General features: G+C 42.8%; 1 protein-coding gene across 3 annotated transcripts in view; it reads left to right on the plus strand.

Moving 5' to 3' along the window:
- Positions 1–4,116: 4,116 nt before the first annotated feature.
- Positions 4,117–27,553, plus strand: part of WHRN (whirlin) — a 295,443-nt gene continuing 272,006 nt past the window's right edge. For 2 of the 3 annotated variants that reach the window (XM_073600267.1, XM_073600269.1), the window contains exons 1-2: positions 4,117–4,887; positions 5,393–6,491. In XM_073600267.1, coding sequence (XP_073456368.1) covers positions 5,517–6,491 — 975 coding nt within the window. In that variant the 5' untranslated portion in view covers positions 4,117–4,887; positions 5,393–5,516. Of the gene's footprint in view, positions 4,902–5,392; positions 6,492–27,553 lie in introns of all 3 variants that reach the window. The other variant, XM_073600268.1, reaches the window with a different exon arrangement.

Below are 27,553 nucleotides of genomic sequence, written 5' to 3' on the forward strand. Positions count from 1 at the left end.
AAAACAAGGAATAAAACAAGGAAGTTCATAGCCAGTAGCCAATAGCTGCCCTAGCGTCGGGTTTTTGTCCGTCGGACTAGCATACAGACGAGCAGGCTTTTCGACCGGACTTGAGTCGGTCGGATAGATTTGAAACATGTTTCAAATCTAAGTCCGTCAAACTTTTGAGAAAACAAAGTCCGCTGGAGCCCACACACGATCGAATTGTCAGACGAAATCTGGTACGCCAGACCAAGTATGCCGTAAAGTCCGATCATGTGTACGCGGCATTAGTGTACACACATTTCAAAGCATCTTTAGTGGATGGAAAGTCAATAACCACAGTTCAAGGCACCCCTAGTAACCCTGGAAAAACCTGTGAGTTCCACAGAACCCTGGTTGAGAATGGCTGTTTTGAAGTGTATGCAAAGTCTATTTTATATATTTTGCATAGAGTAGAGAAGGGTTAGACCCCATATTAGATTTTATTGGGATCTGTGTTCCCTGTGGGAGAATTTACTATTCTCTGGTCCTGGCGACCATTGTCACCAAGAAAGAAAGTGGTTGAATAGTCACTAGAGTAAGAGGTGAGGGAAAATCGATGGGTACATCTGATCCTCTGACAAATCTCTAAGATGGGAAATTGGTTTACTTTGGAGAAATTTACTTTAATTTCATGCTACTTCTCCAGGATAGGAAATAAAGGGAATTCACCTCAGGAGGATACAGACATCGAAAAAGGTTTAAATGTCTGCACCCAACCCCCCCATTTTTTTTTCACCCCCGCTTACCTTAAGGTGGTACTGGTATCTTCACATTTCAGATACTCACCCATCCAGCATTGTCCTGCTGAGATTGTCTCATGCCTGGCCACATCTCTGCTCTGTCCCATGCCACCATGTCCTTTCTGACGTGGTTGAAGGCCTCCCGATGACGCACTGATAGGCCTTCCCCATCCTCCTTTCCTGTATGGAAGGCTTTGCCTCCAGGGATATGTGATGTGGCACAGTGGGCAGTGTGCATGTCATTTGTCTAAGGAGACCGACATGCATGGGGAGGTGGGGCCATACATTTTTGCCAAAAAAAAACAGCGCGATGCGTATAGAGGATGGAAGCAGGGGTGGAATGGAGGGAAGTAGTGGAAGAAGGGTGAAGGTTTGCTTTCCTTACTCTTCCTAAAACTAAAAAGTTAGCTTCATTTACATTGGACCTTGTAGTAACAGGGATGTTTTAAATTGATTGTAAATCTTCACTTTTTTTTTTAAACAAACATATGATACAACGTACTTACCTGCTCTGTGCAATGGCTTTGCACAGAGCTACCCCGAACTTCCTCTTCTCGGGTCCCCCACCAGTGCTCCTGGTTCCTCCTCTTCTCGGGTCCCCCACCAGTGCTCCTGGCTTCTCCTCTACTCAGGTCCCCCACCAGTGCTCCTGGCTTCTCCTCTTCTCGGGTCCCCCAAAATTGCTCCTGGCTCCTCTTCTCGGGTCCTCCACCAGTGCTCCTGGCTTCTCCTCTTCTCGGGTCCCCCAAAATTGCTCCTGGCTTCTCCTCTTCTCGGGTCCCCCAAAATTGCTCCTGGCTCCTCCTCTTCTCGGGTCCCCCACCAGTGCTCCTGGCTCCTTTTCTCGGTGTACCCCAAAGGAAGCCGCTTCCTATGGGGACCCACCTGTGGACTTGCTCCCAAGCCATGCTTCTTGTGTCCATAGACACAGCGTGGCTCGGCCCTGCCCCCTGCTCACAGAATTTGATTGTCAGCAGCAGGAGCCAATGGCCAAGGGGGTGATGCAAATAGAGGGACATTTTTTTACCTTAATGCAGGGATTGCGTTAGGGTAAAAACTGTCCAGCCTTTACAACCACTTTGAAATTTAGTATATGAAGCCACTTAAAGTGGTTGTAAACCCTTACATATACGCAGTGAAGGGACTATCTTCAGGTGATCCACAGGGATTTAAACAAATCCTCTTACATAAGTTGTACCTGTTTATTTGCAGTCTTCTCTTCTCTACATCCAATCAAAGTGTCAAAAGAAAGGGGACGGAAATGGAAAAGACACAACCTCTTCACACAGGAACAGAGCTGAGGCTGTAAGTCTGCTGGAGATCCCTCCCCTGTCACCTTTTTTTTCTCTTGGTGTCAGAAAAACTTGGCAGAAGTGATTCATGCTGATAGCAGAGGAACAAATCAGCAGACAGAAATGACACTAAGTGCTCTGGAGTGAGACAAGCATACACTATAGAGGGATATGCTTTGTTCATATTTCATGTCTGAGGTTTACAACCACTTTAAGAAATATATGCAAGTATTACGTTATTCTTACATCCAGCTTTAGTTAGCCATACATATTACAATGTGATTTGGCAATTCCTGTACAATCTCTTTTTGATTTACAAACAGCTGTGTAGTGTAATGGTCCATCTAAAAACCCATTTAGTTTATATCTAATCAGATAGGCCTTTACAATCATATGATAATATTTGTGTTCAGCATCCTAATACTTATATAGTTTGCCTAAACCAGCCTTTTTCCAGGTTGCTAGGGGCTTGCTTGAGAAGAGAGCAGTGGCAGAATAATTTCCTGCCTACATAGACCTCTAATGTAATGGGTCACTTCTACACCAATATAGGGGTCATATTTACACTGACCACCATTGTAAGGGGTCACGTCAACACTGATCTCAAATATAAGGGGTCACTTCCACACTGGTAACCAATGTAAGGGGTCACTTCTACACTGATCAACAATCTAAGGGGTCAATTCTACATTGATCAACAATGTAAGGGGTCACTTCCACATTGATGACCAATGTAAGGGGTCACTTCCACACTGATGACCAATGTAAGGGGTCACTTCTACACTGATCAACAATGTAAGGGGTCACTTCTACACTGATCAACAATGTAAGGGGTCACTTCTACACTGATCAACAATGTAAGGGGTCACTTTTACACTGATCACCAATGTAGGGGGTCACTTCCACAATGGTCACCAATGTAAGGGGTCACATCTACAACGATCTTCAATATAAGGGGTCACGTCTACACTGATCTCCAATATAAGGAGTCACTTCCACACTTGATCACCAATGTAAGGGGTCACATCTACACTGATCACCAATGTAAGGAGTCACTTCCACACTGAATACCAATGTAAGGGGTCACTTCTACACTGATCTCCAATGTAAGCGGTTACGTCTACACCAATCTCCAATGTAGGGGGTTGCTTCTACACTGACCAACAATGTAAGAGGTCACTTCTACACTGACCACCAATGTAAGAGGTCACTTCCACAGTGATCACCAATGTAAGGGGTCACATCTACACCAATCTCCAATATAAGGGGTCATGTCTACACTGACCTCCAATGTGAGGGGTCATTTCTGCACTGATCAAACTAAGTGGTCACTTCTAGACTGACCATCAATGTAAGGGTTCCTTTCTACACTAACCTGCAATGTGAGGGGTCACTTCTACACTGATCACCAATGTGAGGGATCACTTCTGCATTGACCACTAATGTAAGGGATCACTTCTACACTGATCTACAATATAAGGGGTCAGTTCTACACTGATCATCAATGCAAGTGGTTATTTCTACACTGACTACCAGTGTATAGTGGTCACTTCTACACTGACCACCAATGTAAGGAGTCACTTCTATAACAGTCACCAATATATGGTGTCACTTCTATAATGATCACCAATGTATAGTGTGACTTCTACACTGACCACCAAAGTAAGTTTTTTTCATTGTGTATTTCTTTTTTTGACTGATTATTAGAACATAAGTAAAGCAAAGTAAACCCCATTCTTTAAATTATTATTTTATTTAAAACTCTCTGCAACCTACTGATAACACTAATGTACGATGAGATGTAAATTTATAAATAATAGTGGTGTTTCCCTGAGGCTTTAAAACTATTTCAAGGACTCCTCCATGGTAAAAAGGTTGTGAAAGGTTGACCTAAAAAGTGTCATTCCTACACTAATTCTTCAGGAGACTCAACAACCTAGTCTACAGACAGGTGGTCACGTGACTCAGTAGCAGCTGGCTAAGGGCTTTAAAGGGTTAAAGGATGAGTATTAAAGCCACAAGATTTCTATGCAGCCGTCTGGCAGTGCAGGGTTAAGCGCTGTGCATATTAGTGTTGTCTTCTCAGTCTCCTGGCAACGCTGACAATACTGAGGGACGTCAGATCCGGGAGAGACCAACCAAGGCATTGAGAGACACCTGTGACAGGCTGAGACATGAGCAGCCAGTGAGACGACCACCTGAGTGACAGTAAACACATTGCAGAGAGACCGGCAGGGGGAAAGCAAAATTTTCTATGAGAGAGTCACTGGATCCAAAGCAAGAAAGACAGCCTACAGGAGGCAGACGGTGCATCTTAGATGGGATGGAAATGAACCTGCAGTCAAAAAAAGTGAGTGACTGAAACAAGTTGATAAACATAACTACCGATCTGCCCGAAAACAACACCACCTAATTTTGGTTAAAAAACTTCTGAGAAGGACGGTTCAGATTCAAGAAAAACATTTAATATCAAAATAAACAGCTGTCATCATAATACGAGTCATCTGTTAGAAGAACGAAGAAGGTACGCCAAAGAATACAGTGATCTACTCAACAAGGAAAATGAACGAGGAACATCAAATAAAGGAAACAATTTAGTTCAAAATAAAATGAAGACGTTTTGTTAATCTGCTGCCACTTCGTCCCTGAGAGACAAACAGAAAAGACCTCATGAAATAATTTAACAGATGGCGAGAGACATCTGCAGTGTGTGAGATTGGTCATCTGTGAGACAGAGGTATGGAATGACACCTGTTAGACTGCTCCAGAGTGATGAAATGCTGAGGGATTGAGTGACTCCGAACGATGGGCATTTTTGCGAGAGAGATCAGGTGAGTGGAAGAAGGTAAGATAGAACTGAACAAATGTTAAATAGTAGCTGTAACAAAACAGGGAAATGTAAAAAAAGGACTCCTAAAAATTAGATTTGGATGAGGTAGCGAGGCATTGAGCCAAAGAAGACAAAGCCAGTATTTGTTGCCTTTAGAAGTGTCTTCGGTATTCATTATTTCTTGATAGGGGATGGTCGACGGAGCGGAGGAAAATAGACCCACAGGATCACCTTGAGAAATGGAGAGAAGACAGGGGAGGGGGGAAGGAGGACGTAGAATAAAACAGCAGCACAGACTTAAAGCACTGAAGAAGTGAGTGTTACAGGCAGGCTAGATTGGGGAAGAGAGAATCGTGAAAGCGGAGTTAGATACCGGAGACCTAAGCATATGATAGACAATGAGTCTAGAAGGACAAATGATGCAGAACTGTTGACAACATAAAGCTTAAGTTATAATATGTAATACAGCCTGAGAGGTAATCAAGACGCATTTGTTTTCTCTTCAGGAGGTCCAGCTAAAAGCATCACACAGAAGATTTGGCATGTGGAAGTATCTCATAGGAGCCTTCAAACCATTGAAGAAGTTGTCCACATCCAAAATGCCATGACAAATCTTGCAGCCTTTGGGCAATGAATTCAGAACCAGGTACGCTTCACCCCTCTCCACGGGGTTCCATCCATCAGTCATTAACAGGATCCATCCACTCCTCATCCTCCAGTTCAATTTGCTCCGGAGACATTGGTCGTGTCCTCTCTTCCAATGTCCGCCGACTCCATGGAGCCCTAAACCGACTGCTAAGCGAACAGGAGAGGGAACAGCTTTTGCACTGTTTGCGACTCTACCACTCTCGTAGGAATGTTTTTGACCTGGTAAGGACACTGCGCCTTATTCTGCGCCCCCAGGACCAGAGGCAACTTTTCCCAATGCTACGCCTTGTTATCCCACGTTCTGATCAATTATTGTTTGATCAGTACACCTCAGAGGGACTATACATAAAGGATTTGCCTTCAGGACCTTCTGGATACAATTCAGCTTTAGGGGATGGTGGTGTGTCAGCATTTAGCAACCCAATATCAGGGACAGCACAGGCCTTTAACTCATCTATCCCAGGTACAAATCCTGCCTATAGTATTCCAGCCCCAGGGACAGCTGCTACCTTTAGCACTCCAAGACAAGGAACTGGTCCTGCCTTCCATACTTCAGTACCAGGGACAGCTCCTGCCTTTAGCACTCCAAGACAAGGAACTGGTCCTGCCTTCAATACTTCAGTACCAGGGACAGCTCCTGCCTTTGGTACCCAAGAACCTGGTCCTACAATACCTAGAGCATCATATCCTGGAGGACCACCAGTCTACAATAACTCCCCATCTGCTGCCCCCAAGCCTGAGGTTCATGAGGTTCGTCAGGTACTACTTAAAAGAAACAAAAACCAAGAGGGACTTGGTTTTAGCATCCGCGGAGGTGTAGAACATGGCACAGGCATCTATGTGTCACTGGTTGAACCTGGTTCTTTGGCAGAAGAAGAAGGACTTCGAGTCGGGGATCAAATTCTGAAAGCGAATGGGCGATCTTTAGACAGGGTCAGCCATAGTGAAGCCGTTAAGGTAAGTTACTTTTACTTCCCATACCAATGAATATATACTGTAGCTTCCCATTGCAGAGGCTTGTGTTCTAGCTTGGGTGATTGTCAACCAGAGAAAAAAACAAGAAAGTGCTGCAAACAGCAAGTGGCTTCATATTGTGCAAGATTAGCTGCAGGCCTGTGCAACATTGTGTATTGGTCAATGATTGTGACAATGCCTTTTGAGTTTCCTAGATCAATTAGTATAGAAAACTAAATACATTGAACTTAGTTGATCTGTATGGTCTACCTCTACGCATGATTTCTAACCAGTGGCTCGAGAGTCACATGTGACTCACACTTCCCTCTAATAATGCACTCAGCAGCTTCTCAGCATGTGCTCTGTTTTACTACCTGCTGTTTTATATAGTTCTTAAAAGAGGAAGCAAGAATGGCCTAATTTCTATAATTATTTATAAAGTACATAACAATCTATTGATAGACCCTTTTACATTGATCCTGATGTCATATGTAGCAGTAGCACGACTAACAGCAGCTGTCTGCACGTAGCATACTGGATATGCCTGTTCACAGTAACGTATTTGCAATGATCATTCTGGAATCAATAATGACTCAGTTGGGTTTTGTATGTTTTTATAATAAATAAGCCCAATAACTGGATTGCCTCCTTAAATAAGTAGCTCACAGGCAGCAAAAAGTGGGGAATGTCTGCTCTAAGCTATCGAGCTGTTTGCTGTACACAAATCACCAAATTGAAAATCTCCATCTATTACCGTCTATCACACTCGATTAAAATGACAGCTGGAATGCTAGGGTGACTGCAACAAGAAAATACTTTTAATTACAGATTCAATCCCTTCAATGGATATTCATTAGCTGAAACATTCTAAAAACCAGAAGCCTGAAGTTGGTTACAGTATGTGCTGCGATAGCGATTATGCTATTCATGTGGATAAAACTGACAAGCATCTTTTACTAGAAGCACTGTGAGGAGCTCTGCTAAACCCTTGTAAAGGGCAGGTAACACCAGCACGGAATGTGGGTTTCCAGCACAGAGAGCCCGGCGCCTGGTGCATTTTGGTGGTGCGTTTTCATCTCTGGAAACAAGCCTAAAAAGTGGCTACCATGCACCTTGACCCTCCAACCTTAACCTAATCCTAGGAAAACCTACGCTAATACCCCTCCCCTATAACTAACCCTTAATCACCATAGCATTGAATGCTTAGCCTGACCCTGAAATTGAACACTTAAAGTCCAGCTCTGAGAACAAGAGGAAAAATGCTGGCAGAGGGGCCCTCCACATTGCAAGGGTTAAATTCTTGCAGAAGAGGATCTCTCACTCACATGACTCCCTGCTGTACTACTGTCCCTAAGGCTAGGTTTAGACCTGTGTTTAAACCCGCCACTCCTCTGAAGAGCAATCTGCATTCAGACCACTTTTTTAGAGGTGATAGACATACGGGCAGACGGGTGAGGAGCTGATATGATGCCTCCTAACTGCCTGTCTTAATGCCATTTTTGCTAAACAAACGCACCGCAACCAGGTGCATTGCATGTGGCTGTGGGGTGTTAGTGGTGCTTCCCTATGCACTTGAGTGAGCCATTTGGTGGGCTTGCCATTCACCGATCGCAACATGTTTGGTGGTTTTTACCACATGTGCAAAGGGAAGCATTGTGACCGGGGCATGTAAACACCCTCGTGGCTCCACTGTGCAATTTTAAACACCCCCCCCCCAGCCCAACTGCTAGTCTAAATGGGGCCTAAATCTCAAGTCTGTCATCATATACAGTGCAGGACTATTTACCCTGTATTATATGTAGTAGAGGCAGGAATGTGACCACAGCTGGGAGGCTTTAGCAGACCAGTTGCATGTATAAGGGAAACATGCTGTAGCAAAGAGATGGTAAGTAATACAGCCTCCTCAGCAACCAACCAAACCTTATGAGCTTTTAACGCTTGCTATGGGATGGCTCTACTGCAAGGGTTTTTTTTTTTCGTGCCCGGAGTTGGGCTTTAACCTTTTCCTTAACCTTAAAGAAGATATGAACTCTGGAAGGCAGGCATAGGGAAAAGGACTGAATGCACCAGTAAGGCCTGTGGTGTTTCTGTAGCTGATCTTTTCCCTATTACTGACCTATCATGCCTTGTTGTAGGCTGTGTCTCTGTCTAGAGGCCACCATCTAGCTAAAGAAGAAAGGCTTTGCTTCCTCATGTCAGAGCTGAAGAAGCAGCAGGGGAGGTGGGGGAAGAACAGATCTATAGAATGAATTAAGCAGGAGCAGGGAGATCCTTGCACTGCAGGTCCTCAAGTTCAGCTTTCACCAAATTTCATGAGACTAGCAGTCAGAGGAAGCAGTGTCTTGGAAGATCTCACATGACAGCTATGAATCTACAGAACAGAAGTGCCTAGGCAAAGGATGCATACTGCTATCTTCAGGAGTAATTCTGGAAAAAAGTTAGATTTTTCATGGTACTGCTTAGGTGCAATTTACATTTCTATGTGTTCCCTGTAACACAGCAGGTCTACTTCAAAGGCCACCTCTACCCTCTCAGTGTGGGTTTCCTGACAGTGATAACAGAAGTACATGTCTGTGCAATGTCTGTCTGTGCAATGTGCACGGTATAGCTGCTTGTAGTCTGCATTGGGAGAGCATCTGATAGGGCAACAACATAAGAGCACAACTGGAATATGTTAAGTGAGTATTCTAACCCTATGAGAGGAAGTGTCTGACCAAAGACCATCATGGTAGGTTACATAGTTGGTAAGGTTGAATAAAGACATCAGTCCATCCAGCTCACCCGGTATGGGTATGGGTGTGTGTAAGTTTTTGTCAATAATAATATCCATATCCCTATATGTTGCGATCATTAAAGGAATTGTAAAGGCAGAAGGTTTTTTTTTTTTATCTTAGTGCATTCTATGCATTATGATAAAAGCCTTTTGTGTTCAGCAGCCCCCCTCAGTCCCCCTAACACTTATCTGAGGTCCCTCTCTGTCCAGCAATTTCCATGAGTGTCCCAGCCGTCTGAGATTCTCCTTTCTGAGACACGGTGCCATTGGCTCCCACTGTTATCAAAGTCAGCCAGCCAATCAGGGGAGGAGGTGGGGCGCCGTGTCTGAGGAGCTGTGACTCGGCTTGGGTGCCCCCCATAGCGTAGCTTGCTGTAGGGGCACTGATCAGAAGGGAGGGGCCAGGATCACAGAAGAGGGACATGAGAAGAGGAGTATCCGGGCTGCTCTGGGCAAATCCACTGCAACAGAGCAGGTAAGTATAACATGTTTGTTATTTTTATAGGAAAAAAAAAAGGCGAGACTTTACAATCACTTTAAGATGCTCATCTAATCGTTTTTTGAAACCATCGACAATCCCTGCTGACACCACTGCTTGTGAAAGGGAGTTCCACATCCTTATCACACTGACATTAAAGAACCCCTTATGCAGTTTAAGATCAAACCACTTCTCCAATTTCAAATGAGTGGCCATGTATCACCAAGATTCACCAAGTATTATTTTAATGAAAGTGACTTTTATCTTATATGAGATGTTAGTGATTGGGTTTACATGTACTTTAACCTAACAATGTCCTACCATATCTTTAACATCTAACCATAACTTTAACCTCTATCCTTTATCCCTAGCACCAAATTAAGCTAGCCATACACTAGTTGAAATTCAATCAAAGTTGAATTTCTAACAGTGATTGTGGTTTTAGTTCAATAAAGTCCATTCATTCCAAAATTGAATGTTAAAAGCAAATAACATTTTTGATATAGTTTTGAACGACATACGTCAAGTCGTTGAACATTTGCCTTGAAGAATTTTCATACAAGTATCTGTACAAATGTTTGTACGAACATATGCTCCAACATCTACTGGCGTATGGCAAGCTCTAACCTCTTCTAAACCAGTACATACAGTACCTAACCAACGCCAAAAGGATCAGGTCACCCTGCATCAAAATCTACACCAAAACCCGTAAGTCCTTCCCCCCCAAAAAAATTGAGATACTGCCCTTCGACACCAACTGATTCACACCAGACACACCCGCTGAGAGAAATACAATGGTTGCCACACTGGGTATCTAAAAATTCTAGTTTCTTGACAGTCATGCTAACACTCCTATTTATTACTTTTGGAGTTACTGACCCCAAACCAGCGAGCAGTCAATGAAGTATTGATCTACACTAGGGATGCACTGAAATTTCGGCCACCGAAACATATCGGCCGAAAATGGCCCTTTTGGGGGGCTTCCTATATCGTAGAAGAGAGGAGAGCCGCCGTCTGTTTGATTACAGCGCCGGGAACATCACAGCTTTAATTTCAATAGCTGTGTGTTCCCCGCTGCGCGCTGTCACATACAGCCCCTCCCCCTTGTCCGGGCGCTTTGATAGACAGATCACCCGTCCCAGGATTGGACGGGTGATCTGTCTATCAAAGCGCCCGGACAAGGGGGAGGGGCTGTATGTGACGTCACGCAGCTGGGAACACACAGCTACTGAAATGAAAGCTGTGATGTTCCCGGCGCTGTAATCAAACAGGCGGCGGCTCTCCTCTCCCTTCACAAGCTGCACTACTGGGGACACAGGCTGCAATGGGGACACAGGCTGCACTACTGGGGACACTGGCTGCACTACTGGGGATACTGGCTGCACTACTGGGGATACTGGCTGCACTACTGGGGACACTGGCTGGCTGCATCTGACAAGCACTGTCCGCAGTCTCTGACCATCTCCTGTACCATGTCCGCAGTCTCTGACCATCTCCTGTACCATGTCTGCATGTCTGATCATCTCAAGGACCATGTCTGCAGTCTGATCGTCTCCTGTACCATGTCCCCAGTCTCTGACCATCTCCTGTACCATGTCTGCAGTCTCTGACCATCTCCTGTACCATGTCCTCAGTCTCTGACCATCACCTGTACCATTTCTCCAGTCTCTGACCATCTCCTGTACCATCTCTGCAGTCTCTGACCATCTCCTGTACCATTTCTGCTGTCTCTGACCATCTCCTGTACTATCTCTGCAGTCTCTGATCATCTCCTGTACCATCTCTGCAGTCTCTGACCATCTCCTGTACCATGTCCCCAGTCGCTGACCATCTCCTGTATAAAAATATTTTTAAAAACAGTCACTTTCGGTATCTGTGTTGTTTCAGTATCGGTTTTTGGGAACAAGGAAGATTTATTTTCGGTATCGGTTTCGGCACCAAAAAACCCATTCGGTGCTTCCCTAATCTACACACTTGCCTGAAAACTTGCATTTTCAGGAGAGGTCAGTAATGGCAACCTTTGCATTCTTCTAAGTACAGGTTTCTGGTAAAGCTTATCAAACCCAATGACATAAATGTAATATATGGCAGCATACCAGCATACCAGTCCAGTTGTGGTGGCTGCACCATTTTTTAGACCTTTTTTTTCACTTTGTGATCCGGCCATTAACAAAAGTTCTGTCCTGGTATTGCTATGCTAACTCACTGTACTGTATCTATGGAGGAGCAGCTTTGTCGCCCTAGAACAGGACTAAAAACACTTTCATAGATTATAAGATCGCTGGGAGTCATGGGGGAATCATGCAGTTTCTGTTTCCACCTCTACCGCATATTCTTGACTGACACAAGAGGAAAAGTTATTTTTTGTTCATGGCGGCAGAGCTTTTTTCTGATTCAGACCTGCTAGGAGATAGCAATTTGATGGCGTTGGAACCTGAGGTGGTTGTCACTTAGTACCTATGGTTGTTATTTTAAAAAAAGCTCTACTATTATCCTGTTGGGGGATCTGGGTAATGTGTAGGCTGCTCCCATACACCAAGGGACCTCCAAGGTGCATGGGAGGAGCCATGCATGATGTATTTCTAAGTTTGGCATGTATTTGTGACTTTCTTGCGATCGGAAGCTTTCCAAACACGTGACCGACTTGACAACCATATATATTATATATATATATATATATATATATATATATATATATATATATATATATATATCTTCCCTATCTTCTGTTGTTGGAATTTGAGCAGAATCTCTCTCGCTCCCTTTAATGAAGATATATAGGGGGGGATGAGAAAGCAGCAGAGATTGTTGAAAAATATAAAGACAAAATTATACTTGGTGAGTGTGGATCATTTAAAAAAATTTCTTCAAATGAAGTTACAATGTGTGGGAAATAGATGTTGCGGAGCAGGAATGTGGCATAGTTTTTTAAATTAGAGGTATCAAAAAAAATCTCATGAAGAGATTTTATAGGACTTTATAGGGGGTAACTTATCAAGTTGGATAGTGGTCAAAAGTTGTACGTTGGAAAAAAATTTGCGGAGCACCACCACTGAAAGGATTATGGAGAAACTTAGCTTGGGTGGAAGAATGGACTACCTTAAAGTGTGGAGATGGGTAGATTGAAGAATAGTAGTTGACTTAACTACTAAGTGCCATCCTATATTTTTAAAGAATGCTTTGTGAGGGGATTTTAATATGACATCTGTAGCGAAGTGGGATCCAGAGAATTTTAGCTATGATAACTGGATCAGCAGCGCAGGCTTTGGGGCTTACCAAAGAAGGAGGTTGATTTTGCCACGCAGAACACCCAGACCACCTGATTTAGTTTTGTAAAAAGTTTGGCAAGTAACCCCAAGTCTGTGGGGTCCCGATATATATCCCGAGGTTTAATTTTGAAGTATGCATATGATATATAAAGGCACAGGGATTGGGAAGACCTGGAAGTGGTATAATAATTTGGGGAGGAAATCACTTTTTAATTGTGACCACACAGCCTAGCCTGGAGAAAGGATAATGCTTCCACTTTGGGAGGAGTTTTTGCAAATTATGTTTTACAGGGGGCGTAAATGGCTCTGGCTTGATACATAGGGGTTGGTTTACTAAAGGCAAATAGACTTTTTACTTTAGAAGGTAAGTTGCACTTTGCAAGGGATTTTACTCAAAGCTTAGTGAATGTGGTGACACTTTGCTGTCTTCCATCATCCATCTTGGTGAAAATGATCCCTATGTACAGGAGGCAGTTGAGTGTCAATAAAATTCTTAAGACTGCTGAGTGTATGTGCAAGGATAGGGGAGATAGGGAAATATCTCAGTTTGGAGTTTTGTCTGTTTTTTGAAGATAGAAGTGAAGTGGCGCAATAGAGAAGGTTGGGGAGAAAAGTTAGGAACATAGTAGCATGGAAGATATCCACCTAGACTTGTAAATGTGTATTAAATGCATAGGCCTCAGAACATTGTCTATGGCTTGGTGACCCGCCAACTTGTCCTACAGCTTTAAAGGTAGGTTGTCCTACAGTCCAACTTGTCATACAGTTTTAAGATAGACCAAGTATGGTAGCCAGGACTTTTGCCAAAAGTTTGACACTTAGTTTAAGTAACGATATGGGTCTCTATTTAGATCTAGTGGAGTGGTCAATTGCTGGATTTGTCAACCAACATACTGCAGCTGTCAAGGTATCTGAGCTTATGTAATAGCCATAAAGAAAGTTGTTGAACGTTGCAAGGAGTCTGGGACTGAAGATATTTGTAAATTTCTGATATGTGGGGGAAATTCTGCCTGTTGTTTGACTTTAAAAATGTAATTGTTGCTAGGACTTCAAGAAAGGTAATATCACTTTCCAGGAAATCTAGAAATGATGAATGGATAGTAGGTAGAGAGTCTTGTAGTCTAGGAGAGAGTCAGCATTTTGTGAGGTAAATTATTGCTATTTTAGAGTATATAGCTGATATGTTTTGCTGAAAAATTGGGTTGCTAGTTAGGGAGCCATCAGATGACTTGAGATGTATTGGTTTTGTAAGACACATCTGGTTGTTAGAGGCGTCTGGCTAGCTTACAGTGTATTTTATTTCCTTTGAGATAAAACTTATGTGTGTCCAACCTAATTTGTTTTTCGGCATAATGTGTCAAAGCTAGATTTAGATTGCGTTTTAACATTATTAACTCGAGTCTAAAGGTTTGTAATCTGAGATTGTTTAAATTGGGTTTCTGAGAATCTGATATTCTGCTACAAGTTGAGACATTTTCTCAGCTCGCATTTTCTTTCTTTGTGTTGCAAACTGCATAAATCAAACTGATTGTAGCCTGGGCTTCCCTACTGTGATCTGGGATGGTAAGCTACCAGTATTCAGACATAAGCATTCCTGAAAAGCTGTATTTAGAGGGAGAAACAAAGGATGGATCCCTTAGCAGTGAATCATTAATGGACCAGTAAAAGTGTGGATTCTTTTTTATTAGTAAATCCAAGAGATTAGGTTGTGGTCTGACCATAGAATGGGACACATTTCTGATAAAAAAGATGGAAGGGTGGGACGAGTATCAGAGGAAAATCTCATCTATGTGAAAAAATGTTTACTATGGCTACAAGAAATGGGAATAATCTTGTTTTATGGGGTGCAATTTGCACCATGCATCTACCAGGCCATTGTGTGTCAAGAGGATTTGAAAGCGTTCAGAAGGTGAATCATTGTGAGTAGGGGAAAGGTGTAGGAATTTTGCCCTTTTGTCCAAGGAAGGGTGAAGTATTGTTTGGACTCGCCACATAATATCAGGAAACCTTGTAAGAAAGTAGAGTACTTGAAAGAGGTTGGAAAATCAGCTGACCAGAATTCAGAGCCTAACAAGAAGCTATGTCGGTGTCATATATTGGATTGTTCCAACTGTAACGCACCCTCCAAGGAGTCGCTGGTAAACTTGGTTCTTTTCCCCCAGTTAAAGTGCACACAACCAGACACACAGTCATTTCTCCACTGTCTCTGGCTCAAAAAAAAAAAAGTTGAGGGTTATCTTTTTGGGGTTTTATTGTAACGGTCAACTTGGATGGGGTGAAGGGAACATGGGATACCCCAAAATTGGTGGACTGAACTCTTAGAGGACTCTTCTCTATCTTGCTGAATAACATAAAATGCCCCACAGGATCTCTAATGTTGACAGGTAACTAAATTCTCCAAAAAGACCTAATGCTGCTTGCAGTCACTAACTTTCAACACTGGGGTCTTTACTCACAAGGCCACAGGATCATCAGCTGCTTCCTTCCATATCCACTGGTCACTGAAGGAGAGACAGACTCATGCCACCTTAGGGCATCTGTACACTTTCCCTCCAACATCCACCTGGTACTCTCCAGTGATCTTCTCCAGACTCAGATTCCAGAATTAATCTCTGAAAATAGCCCCCCCCCCCCCCCCCGAGCTAAAGCTTCAGCTAGGACCTCGGTGTCTTATAGGTGGCACCTCCAGTGATCCTGTCACAGGGGCAGAACGCCTGCACAGGGGTCTCCTCCAGCAGGGCTTGACCCAGCAACTTCTCACCCTACTGCAGGCCTCAGATCTCTAGCTACCTACTGGACACAGATCCCCAGGGATTGGATGGATTCCCAATAGATATTCAAGTTAACCACTCTGTTTATCCTCCCACTATGATTCTAGAATGTCTTAGAATACAGGGGAAAGTAATCAGAGTAGCAGCCTGTGACCTTGAAAAGGCTAGAACAATCAACCCCAGCTCCCTTAAAATAGAGGAGCTAATACTAAATTTACCTATCAACCTGCACTAATTAGTTATCGACCAGATGGCCATAAAGTTCTGTGTGAATAAAAAATCGGCAAGATTTAAAAAAAAAAAAAAAAACAATCAGCACCACTCTTTGTTTAGTGTCTGAGATGTGTGTAAAGCGAGGAGCTGAAACATGGGAGTAGTGGGTCACCTGTAAGCATACCTTATATGTCTGCAATGACCAAAAGTGTTGAAAGGCATTTGTTACCTTCTGGGCAGTGGCGTCTCCAGCTTTCATATTTAGGGGGGGCAGATGGGGGGACAGGGACAAAAGTAGGGGGGCAACTATAAAATGCGTATATATATATATATATATATATATATATATATATATATATATATATATATATATATATATATATATATATACACACTGGGGCCCTTTACTACGACCCCACAACGGCCCTTTCACATGTTCTGCAGTGAGCTCCCTTCCTACTGTATTGGGGTCCCCCAGGGTGGCAGAAAACAAGATATATATGTCACCAGCATACCAAGAAAATATAAGGATCCAAAGCAGTGGGAGAACTATCAGGGTTGCAAAGGTTGTCTTGCCTCCGGGCCCTGGTGTTCTGCCACTGGGGGGTTCCCCAGCCTCCTCTTGCTGTCCTGCCCCTGCTATTGACTGCTCTGGTCTGGCATCTCTTGGAATTTACAGGCTGGTTCTCCTGTCCTAAGGACGGGAGAAATCAGTCTGTTTTTTCAGTAACTGAGAGTCCTGGTGGAGTCCTTCCTGCAACTCACTCTTTTCCCTGCCAATGAGGATGCAGGGGAAGGAGCAGATCGGGCGGCCGTGGTTGAGTGAGCGCTTGCATTATGCAGTGTCAGCAAGCAGAGGGAGGGGGGAGGAATCACCCGCAGGAGCTGACTGGGGACTCTCTCCCTCTTAGACATTGATTTTTTGTAAAAAAAAAAAAAATTTTTTTTTATTGGGGGGGTGGGGGGGCACATGGTGGGGCACAGAATAAAGTTGGGAAGTTGGGGGGTCAGGGCCCCCTCTGCCCCCCCTAGGGACGCCATTGCTTCTGGGGGGTTAAAACCCTACACATTTATTGAAACAGCCTGAAATATTGTAGTGATGTGACCGGTATGGAGGATGAAGGGAAAAGAGAAAAACGTGGGAGGGGTAGAGTGGGAAACTAGGACAGAATAGGATACATAAGGGAAGGCAGTGTTGAGAAGTGTAGGGAAGTTATGGGATGGGTCGAATAAAATGTAAGGAAGGTGGAGTGGGAGGTTAGGGTTTTGGAAGAAAAGAATGGGGGTAGAATATTGATACAGGGGATGGAGGAAGAACAGGATGCTCTAATAATAGTATTCACACCTTCACAATAGCAATCCAATATTGTGATAACTGTGTGTGGGGAGGTGTCAGGAACTCGAACCGGTAAGATAGACGCCAAAAGAGTTCAGTATAAAAGTAATGGCTGTATCCTCAGTGTACACATGACTAGGTGTATTGTAGAAGTCATTAGGGAACAATTACAAGGGCATCAACATTTAGAAAGAGCTGACTTTGTATCAATCATATAGACCTAAAACGGTATTTAAACAAAAACAAAGAGGGGACCCCCAATGTCCAAATAAGTCGCTAATTGCCCCACAACCAAAATGACATAAAACACTGAGACCAATAATAAATAACATAAAAAAATAAAAAAAAATGTAATAAAATGTAAATATCATTGGGTCTATGCACAGCATATTTCTATGAGACTTATCAAAAAATGTAAAGAACAGGTCATGTCAACAAGGTATGTTTGAGTAGAAAACAGATGTGGTGTGAGATTTGATATTGGCAGAACAACAAGAGTCATACTGTATGATATATACAGAGTTGAAGAGGTAAGGGGTAAGCCCTATGTTTAACTGAGCTTGCCAATCAGCAAGAAGCATTATAACTTGCATATGTTGGAAAGAATAAATCAAGATGAATTATAATGGGGACCTAAAGAAGATCTATCATTATAATTTTGTATTTTAAATTATGTCTGTTATGGGACTGGTCCAATAAGTTTCGTTAAGTACAAGTATTATTTTGTCCCATGTTGCTCTGTGTTTTCTAATTCTAGTTATGAGGTTCAATCTGCCCCACTCCCCTTAACTAATCTATCAACAGCTATGAAAGATGATAACAGATCATTCATAACTACAGTCTCTCTCAGCTATGAGCACTTTCCCAAGACAAGCAACGGCAAGAAGAAAGCAGAGGCTCACAGGCCCCTCCCCTTTGCATTCCTTGACAGTGCTTGTCTTGGGAAAGTGCTCATAGCCAACAAAGACTGTAGTTATGAATCAGCTGTTTCCTTCATAGCTGTTGTTGGATCGGCTGCGACAGGAGAGGAGGGGGCAGGTTGGACCTCAAGACTAGCGTTGGACGTCACTTGGAAACATAGGACAAAGAACTGTAAAAAATAATGATAAATCTTTTCTAAAGGTAAATGGATGACAGCATGGCAAAGACGGGACCTGCAGTTAAATAATATAATAGGTTGAGTTGCAATGAATGATACAAGAAGTCACCCCATGGCATAGCCTATAATAAAACTTAAATTCAATAGACAGGATGTTGTTTCCAAAAGGCAAATTAAGCAAAGGCAGTTAAAGCTTATATACTTCCAAGGGTAAATTTGATGCAGGATAACTCAATAATACAGTATGCACAGAAGAGGAATAGCGTTGGAAGAAAACATGCAGTGAATCAACCAATCGTACAACCAAGTGCTGTAACAGATTGGACAGTTACAGGTCTGTAAGATATAAAGATACAGGGAATCCAGGAGTCTCATAGGTTGTTATCCACAGAGCAATGGATAGCTTCCATGTCCAACTGCAGACAGGTCAGCAAAGATGAGTGTCAACACATCTCATTAGCACAGACCTCATGATCAACCCAAGTAACTGAAGTGTAGAAAACGAGTAGAAATTGACCATATACAACAAATATAGTATTGCAGACAGACTTGTGTATTGTGTGGGTAATTTATGTACAGTGGGGGCGGAAAGTATTCAGTCCCCCTTAAATTTTTCACTCTTTGTTATATTGCAGCCATTTGCTAAAATCATTTAGGTTCATTTTTTTCCTCATTAATGTACACACAGCACCCCATATTGACAGAAAAACACAGAATTGTTGACATTTTTGCAGATTTATTAAAAAAGAAAAACTGAAATATCACATGGTCCTAAGTATTCAGACCCTTTGCTGTGACACTCATATATTTAACTCAGGTGCTGTCCATTTCTTCTGATCATCCTTGAGATGGTTCTACACCTTCATTTGAGTCCAGCTGTGTTTGATTATACTGATTGGACTTGATTAGGAAAGCCACACACCTGTCTATATAAGACCTTACAGCTCACAGTGCATGTCAGAGCAAATGAGAATCATGAGGTCAAAAGGAACTGCCTGAAGAGCTCAGAGACAGAATTGTGGCAAAGCACAGATCTGGCCAAGTTTACAAAAAAATGTCTTCTGCACTTAAGGTTCCTAAGAGCACAGTGGCTACCATAATCCTTAAATGGAAGGCGTTTGGGACGACCAGAACTCTTCCTAGAGCTGGCTGTCCAGCCAAACTGAGCTATCGGTCCTAAGTATTCAGACCCTTTGCTGTGACACTCATATATTTAACTCAGGTGCTGTCCATTTCTTCTGATCATCCTTGAGATGGTTCTACACCTTCATTTGAGTCCAGCTGTGTTTGATTATACTGATTGGACTTGATTAGGAAAGCCACACACCTGTCTATATAAGACCTTACAGCTCACAGTGCATGTCAGAGCAAATGAGAATCATGAGGTCAAAAGGAACTGCCTGAAGAGCTCAGAGACAGAATTGTGGCAAAGCACAGATCTGGCCAAGTTTACAAAAAAATGTCTTCTGCACTTAAGGTTCCTAAGAGCACAGTGGCTACCATAATCCTTAAATGGAAGGCGTTTGGGACGACCAGAACTCTTCCTAGAGCTGGCTGTCCAGCCAAACTGAGCTATCGGGGGAGAAGAGACTTGGTGAGAGAGGTAAAGAAGAACCCAAAGATTACTGTGGCTGAGCTCCAGAGATGCAGTCGGGAGATGGGAGAAAGTTGTACAAAGTCAACCATCACTGCGGCCCTCCACCAGTTGGGGCTTTATGGCAGAGTGGCCTGACTGAAGCCTCTCCTCAGTGCAAGACACATGAAAGCCCACATGGAGTTTGCTAAAAAAAACACCTGAAGGACTCCAAGATGGTGAGAAATAAGATTTTCTGGTCTGATGAGACCAAGATAGAACTTTTTGGCCTTAATTCTAAGCGGTATTTGTGGAGAAAACCAGGCACTGCTTATCACCTGTCCAATACAGTCCCAACAGTGAAGCATGGTGGTGGCAGCATCATGCTGTGAGGGTGTTTTTCAGCTGCAGGGACAGGACGACTGGTTGCAATCGAGGGAAAGATGAAAGCGGCCAAGTACAGGGATATCCTGGATGAAAACATTCTCCAGAGTGCTTGCGACCTCAGACTGGGCCAAAGGTTTACCTTCCAACAAGACAATGACCCTAAGCACACAGCTAAAATAACGAAGGAGCGGCTTCACAACAACTCCGTGACTGTTCTTGAATGGCCCAGCCAGAGCCCTGACTTAAACCCAATTGAGCATCTCTGGAGAGACCTAAAAATGGCTGTCCACCAACGTTTACCATCCAACCTGACAGAACTGGTGAGGATCTGCAAGGAGGAATGGCAGAGGATCCCCAAATCCAGGTGTGAAAAACTTGTTGCATCTTTCCCAAAAAGACTCATGGCTGTATTAGATCAAAAGGGTGCTTCTACTAAATACTGAGCAAAGGGTCTGAATACTTAGGACCATGTGATATTTCTGTTTTTTTTTTTTTAATAAATATGCAAAAATGTCAACAATTCTGTGCTTTTCTGTCAATATGGGGTGCTGTGTGTACATTCATGAGGAAAAATGAACTTAAATGATTTTAGCAAATGGCTGCAATATAACAAAGAGTGAAAAATTTAAGGGGGTCTGAATATTTTCCGTCCCCACTGTAAATTGTTCAATGTTCTTTTTAAAGGGCTGTGCACTATAGAAAAAAAAAGAATTAATGCCATACCAAATTAGGGGATCACTGCTTTTCTGTAAACCTTACCTGCAGATAGTACTATTTTTATTCATTTTAAATGTCTGTTTTCTAAATGATTAGACAGACTCATTGTTTATTAAAAGTACAAATTGCATAATTAAAGAAGAACTGAAGGAATGTATGATCTTTACAGCAGATTAAAGCCAAGTACATACTAGTCATTTTTTTTCATTCAACCCAACAGGGCTGAACGAAAAAAAACCTAACAGTTTGGGAGATGCTACTGTACTAACTACCTGATGTTAGTACAGCGATCTCCCCTGCTTTGCTATTGTGTTTGGACATGGGGGCAGCCAGAACACTCCGGTCAGTTCTCTCAGCCATTGGCTGACAGCACTTATCGGGAGCTGATTGGTAGACCTTTATTGGTCACAGAACTTGGCCAAGCAACCGGCTTCTGTCAGACCGGCTGCAGTACACAAGGGCAGATTGTCAGCCGGTTTCTATTGAACCAGGTGATGCCGCTTGACATTCGTCCCGTGTGTACTAGTCTTAAAGTTGACCAGACACAGCACAATTTCGGCCAATTCCTGTAAATAAGATGAATTATCATAGGAGCCAGGTAGAAAAAAATCAGCTGAACAAGCGTTGTAGACACACTTTAAAATTCTGTCGGGGTGCAGCACCAAAAGTGTCGGTACATGCACCCAGTTAACAGTGTCGGCTATATTTTTTTTGGGGGGGGGGAGGCATTTCGTCCGCCGGTGCCATCACAAACACACACCCCCCAAGCGGTCGGTCGGGTCTCTCGCAATCCTCCCCCCGATCGGCCCCGCACTTACCCCATCTAAGTCGTGGGCTGCCTCCTGGCGGCGGCTTCACACTGGGTTTCCTCCTTCCTCAGCTTCATGATGGCGTGGCTTCCCCTGTGTCTCTTCCCTCCTCCTCCTCGGCGGCCAATAGGATCGCTTCTCCTCTCAGCCAATCGGGTCTAAGGTCCTGCTTCCTGAGGCGGAATTGGCCTAGAGGAGAATCAGGAAGACAATAGCAAATATTAATTTGCCATTGTCACACAACTGGGTGGGCTAGGGGTGCAGGGCTCTGCGCCCTGAGCCTACCCTTTTTTGAAGGCAATTACAGCCTCAGGCTCTAATCACGTGCTTATAAAAAATAAAAAAAATAAAAAAAAACATGCATGTAAATTAGGGGCCAGGCGCATGGATTATGGGAGGGGTGTAGCGCCCCTGCGCCCCCTTATGGATGGACCGCCGCTGCCAGTTAATATACCTAAAAATTCTGGCTGAACCCTCTGCACAGTGCTATACACCCTTTCTATCAAACTTTGCAAAATAACAGGAACTGTTAGTTCACATGAATTGCAATAGATGTTGTCAGCTGCCTTAAAGTACGGAAAGTCCTCAATGGCCAGTCCCTACTCTGCTCTGCAAAATACAAATACTCCAGTGCATATAGTGACAATATGGGACAGATATACATACTGTAAGTTGAAGGAGAGCTTCAGGGTTCAGGTACATGAATTTATCAGTGTCTGCACTGTGTCCACGTTGCACATTACTTCCCCAGGGCACTCCCACCTTCCCTACCTGGACACTGCGCCCATATATGACCGCTTCCCAGCACAGGCATGGCCCACTCTGGGTACTGGAATACCTCTGCACGCCACATCAAAGTAAGTCTTATCTACTGCCAGTCTCCTAAAAGGAGAACTGATGGTAATTCTTTACCAAATTGTCACGGCTATAGCGATAGCTTCTTAGTAGTGGTAGTAAGAACTACCTGAATTTGCCGCATATGTCAGTAATGTTACCAACACTCGTACACACAATGTCCGACAGAAAAGTCAGACGGAAGCTTTTCATCGTCTATTCCAATCGTGTGTGTGCCTCATCAGACTTTTTTTTTCGAAAATTTTGACGGACCTATAAAAAGAACATGTTCTATATATTTCCGATGGAACCAATTCCTATCGGGAAAACCGCTCGTCCGTATGCTGTTCCGACGGACCAAAAACGACGCTTGCACTGAGACGGAAGCTATTGGCTACTGGCTATTGAACTTCCTTTTTCTAGTCCCGTCGTACGTGCTGTACGTCACCGTGTTCTGGACGGTCGGATTTAGGTCGGACTTTGGGTTGACCGTGTGTAGGCAAGACCGCTTGAATGGAATTCCATCAGAGTTCCTTCTGAGAAACCTTCTGAGTTTATTCTGACGGCAAAACCGGTCATGTGTACGCGGGTTAAGAGAACTTCCACCAGAAAAGTTGTGCTAGAGTCGTTTGGAATTCCCCCAATTGTGTTCTTAGAGTTTGCCCTAAAAGTGCTCATCTTATAAAAAAAATCTACAATCCATTTATAGTTCCTATAAAATTATTACTGAAAGTAGAATTGTTTACTGCAAAAATAGTTGAATACTAGACATGTGCAATTCGTTTCGTTACAAATTATTTTAACGAATTTTGACAAATTCGTTAATTTGGAAATATCCAAATAAACAAAAACCCGTTTAACAAATTTTTCCGAATATTCGTAAATTCGAACATTCGAAAATTTGTAAATTCTTAAATTTAAATATTCGAAAATTTGAAAATCTGAAAATAAGAATGAAGATTCAAAAGAACAAAAATCCGGAAATTCCAAAATCTGAAATAACAACTAATAATAACTTAACTGTTACTAACTATTAAATTATAGGTATTGGAATTTCCTTTCAAATTTGGCTGTTAAAGAACGTATCGATTATGAATTTATTTGAAGTTATGAATTATCCATCATAACGAATGCCGTATCTAAACGAATGGAACTTAACTGAAGGGTTAATGAGGTTTCTATGCTGTTTTTATTCTGTATATTTACATATTATTCCTATTATCTGAGTTTGACTTGGAATGTGTTTATTTGCTAGAAATGTTTAGGCTAACAGATTAAGTGTGGCTGGTTTGTTATGAGAACATTCTAGCTTGTACTTTTTACTGAAAATATTATGAGACTACACTTCATTCACTTGCAGGTAAACATCATTTTTAAGAATTGCCATCCTTTTTCTCTGTAACCAAACCCTAAATGTATTGTAATCCATCCTTCCCTTATTTTGTATAAAGCCAAGGGACAATTCCCTTAATAAACTGACATGCAGTATCTCACAAAAGTAAACACACCCCTCACATTTTTGTAAATATTTTATTATAACTTTTCATGTGACAACACTGAAGAAATGACACTTTGCTACAATGTAAAGTAGTGAGTGTACAGCTTGTATAACAGTGTAAATTTTCTGTCCCCTCAAAATAATTCAACACACAGCCTTTAATGTCTGAACTGCTGGCAACAAAAGTGAGTGCACCCCTAAGTGAAAATGTCCAAATTGGGCCTCATGGCAAAGAACTCTCTGAGGATCTGAAAAAAAGAATTGTTGCTCTACATAAAGATGGCCTAGGCTATAAGAAGATTGGCAAGACCCTGAAACTGAGCTGCGGCATGGTGGCCAAAACCATACAGTGGTTTAACAGGACAGGTTCCACTCAGAACAGACCTCACCATGGTTGACCAAAAAAGTTGAGTGCACGTTCTCAGCATCATATCCAGAGGTTGTCTTAATACTGTATTTATTGGCGTATAACACTCACTTTTTCACCATGAAAATCGGGTGCAAATAGTGTGTGCGTGTTATACACCAATACTTCAATTTTAGCTGCCACAGAAGGGACAGGGAGGGGGGCGGGATGAGCGCGGTCAGATTACATACAGTGAGAATCTCCTGTTTACTTGGCGGTATTTGTAATAGAAAGTCCCGTCTCCTGGGCCACCGTTGGACCACTGTTCTGTCTATCATAGGAGATTCTCACTGTATGTAATCTGTCGGCGCTCATCCCACCCCCCTCCATGTCCCCTCTAGGCTGCAGATGGGCATCGATCAGGCTGCACTGATGGTAATGGAGAGGCTGCTGCATTGATGGCAATGGTGAGACTCCTGCATTGATGGCAATGGTGAGGCTCCTGCATTGATGGCAATGGTGAGGCTCCTGCATTGATGGCAATGGTGAGGCTCCTGCATTGATGGCAATGGTGAGGCTCCTGCATTGATGGCAATTGTGAGGCTCCTGCATTGATGGCAATGGTGAGGCTCCTGCATTGATGGCAATGGTGAGGCTCCTGCATTGATGGCAATGGTGAGGCTCCTGCATTGATGGCAATGGTGAGGCTCCTGCATTGATGGCAATGGTGAGGCTCCTGCATTGATGGCAATGGTGAGGCTCCTGCATTGATGGCAATGGTGAGGCTCCTGCATTGATGGCAATGGTGAGGCTCCTGCATTGATGGCAATGGTGAGGCTCCTGTATTGATGGTAATGGTGAGGCTCCTGCATTGATGTGGACTGATGAGGCTGCAGATGGGCACTAATCAGGCTGCATTGATGGCAATGGTGTGCCTGCAGATGGGCACTGACCCTTATTTTGCTTCAAAGTTCCTTATTTAAAATTTAAGTTTTTTTTCCCAAAACTTCCCTCTTAAAATGAATGTGCGTGCTATACGCCGATAAATAAGGTAGATGTACGAGTGCTGCCAGCATTGCTGCAGAACTTGAAGGGGTGGGGGGTCAGCCTTTCAGTGCTCAGACCATACACCGCACACTGCATCAAATTGGTCTACATGGCTGTCGTCCCAGAACGAAGCCTCTTCTAAAGATGATGCACAAGAAAGCCTGCAAACAGTTTGCTGAAGACAAGCAGACTAAGGACATGGATTACTGGAACCATGTCCTGTGGTCTGATTAGACCAAGATTAACTTATTTGGCTCAGATGGTATCAAGCGTATGTGACGGCATCCAGGTAGGGAGTACAAAGACAAGTATATCTTGCCTACAGTCAAGCATGGTGGTGGGAGTGTCATGGTCTGGGGCTGCATGAGTGCTGCCGTCACTGGCGAGCTACAGTTCATTGAGGGAACCATGAATGCCAACATGTACTGTGACATATTGAAGCAGAGCATGATCCCCTCCCTTCAGAGACTGGGCTGCAGGGCAGTATTCCAACATAACAACCCCAAACACACTTTCAAGACGACCTTGCTAAAGAAGATGAGGGTAAAGGTGATGGACTGGCCAAGCATGTCTCCAGACTTAAACCCTATTGAGCATCTGTAGGGCATCCTCAAACGGAAGGTGGAGGAGCGCAAGGTCTCTAACATCCACCAGCTCTGTGATGTCGTCATGGAGGAGAGGAAGAGGACTCCAGTGGTAACCTGTGAAGCTCTGGTGAACTCCATGCCCAAGAGGGTTAAAGCAGTGCTTGAAAATAATGGTGACCACACGAAATATTGACACTTTGGGCCCAATTGGGACATTTTCACTTAGGGGTGTACTCACTTTTGTTGCCAGTGGTTTAGACATTAATGGCTGTGTGTTGAGTTGTTTTGAGGTGACGGCAAATTTACACTGTTATACAAGCTGTACGCTCACTACTTTACATTGTAGCAAAGTGTCATTTCTTCAGTGTTGTCACATGAAAAGAGAGAAGAAAATATTTACAAATATGTGAGAGGTGTACTCACTTTTGTGAGATACTGTATTTTGATCTCATCTTGTGCGCGTGTCAATCTGTGTTCCCGGGATCCCGGTGGAAGTTATCCAACTGTCGGGTTCAAGTCCCCATCAGTAACAAATTAATAATAATAAACAACAATAATAAAAACTTTTTATTATTATTAATTCATTCCGTTCCATTCGTTTAGATGCGGCATTGGTTATTTTGGATAATTCGTAACTTTGGATACATTTGTATTCGTTACGTTAACTAACAGACAAATTTGAAAGAAAATTCCAATACCTATAATTTAATAGTTAGTTACTGTTAGTTATTATTTAAAATTTTCGGATTTTCGCTCTTATTTTCAGATTTTTGAATTTCTGAATTTTCAAATTTATGAATGTTCAAATTTCCCAATTTCCGGATGTTCAATTTTTCAAATTTACGAATTTATGAATTTCGATCATAATGAATAGACCCGAAAAAAAAAAAAAAAACCCTGAATGAAACGAAAACAAACACATTTTTCGGCAGTGCACATGTCTATTGAATACACCAGTTGTAGGTCAGCATAAAGCCCCAGTACAAAACAACATGTGTACTGTGATTTTACTTTGGAATATGAATACTGATGCTTATTTAAGCAGCATAAAAAAGCAATAGACCTGAGAAGCATGCAATAACCCATAGCAAATTAGTGAAATATTCTGACTGGTAGCATTTAGTTACTACATTTTACATGCTCTCATTGCATTTCCATTTACTGTGCTGAGGGTTGGTAAAATAGTTCTATCCTAAGTGGCACATTGTCACAAATAATCCCTGTAATTTGCCTAATAGATTTATTTCCTATGATTGTCAGCTCTATCTAGTGACCATAATGTTGTCCTTTCCGGGTTCAGGCATTTCAGAAAAATACCACATTATGGT

The sequence above is a fragment of the Aquarana catesbeiana genome, linkage group LG09 (genome assembly GCF_042186555.1).
Source record: "Aquarana catesbeiana isolate 2022-GZ linkage group LG09, ASM4218655v1, whole genome shotgun sequence".
Taxonomy (NCBI): Eukaryota; Metazoa; Chordata; class Amphibia; order Anura; family Ranidae; genus Aquarana; species Aquarana catesbeiana.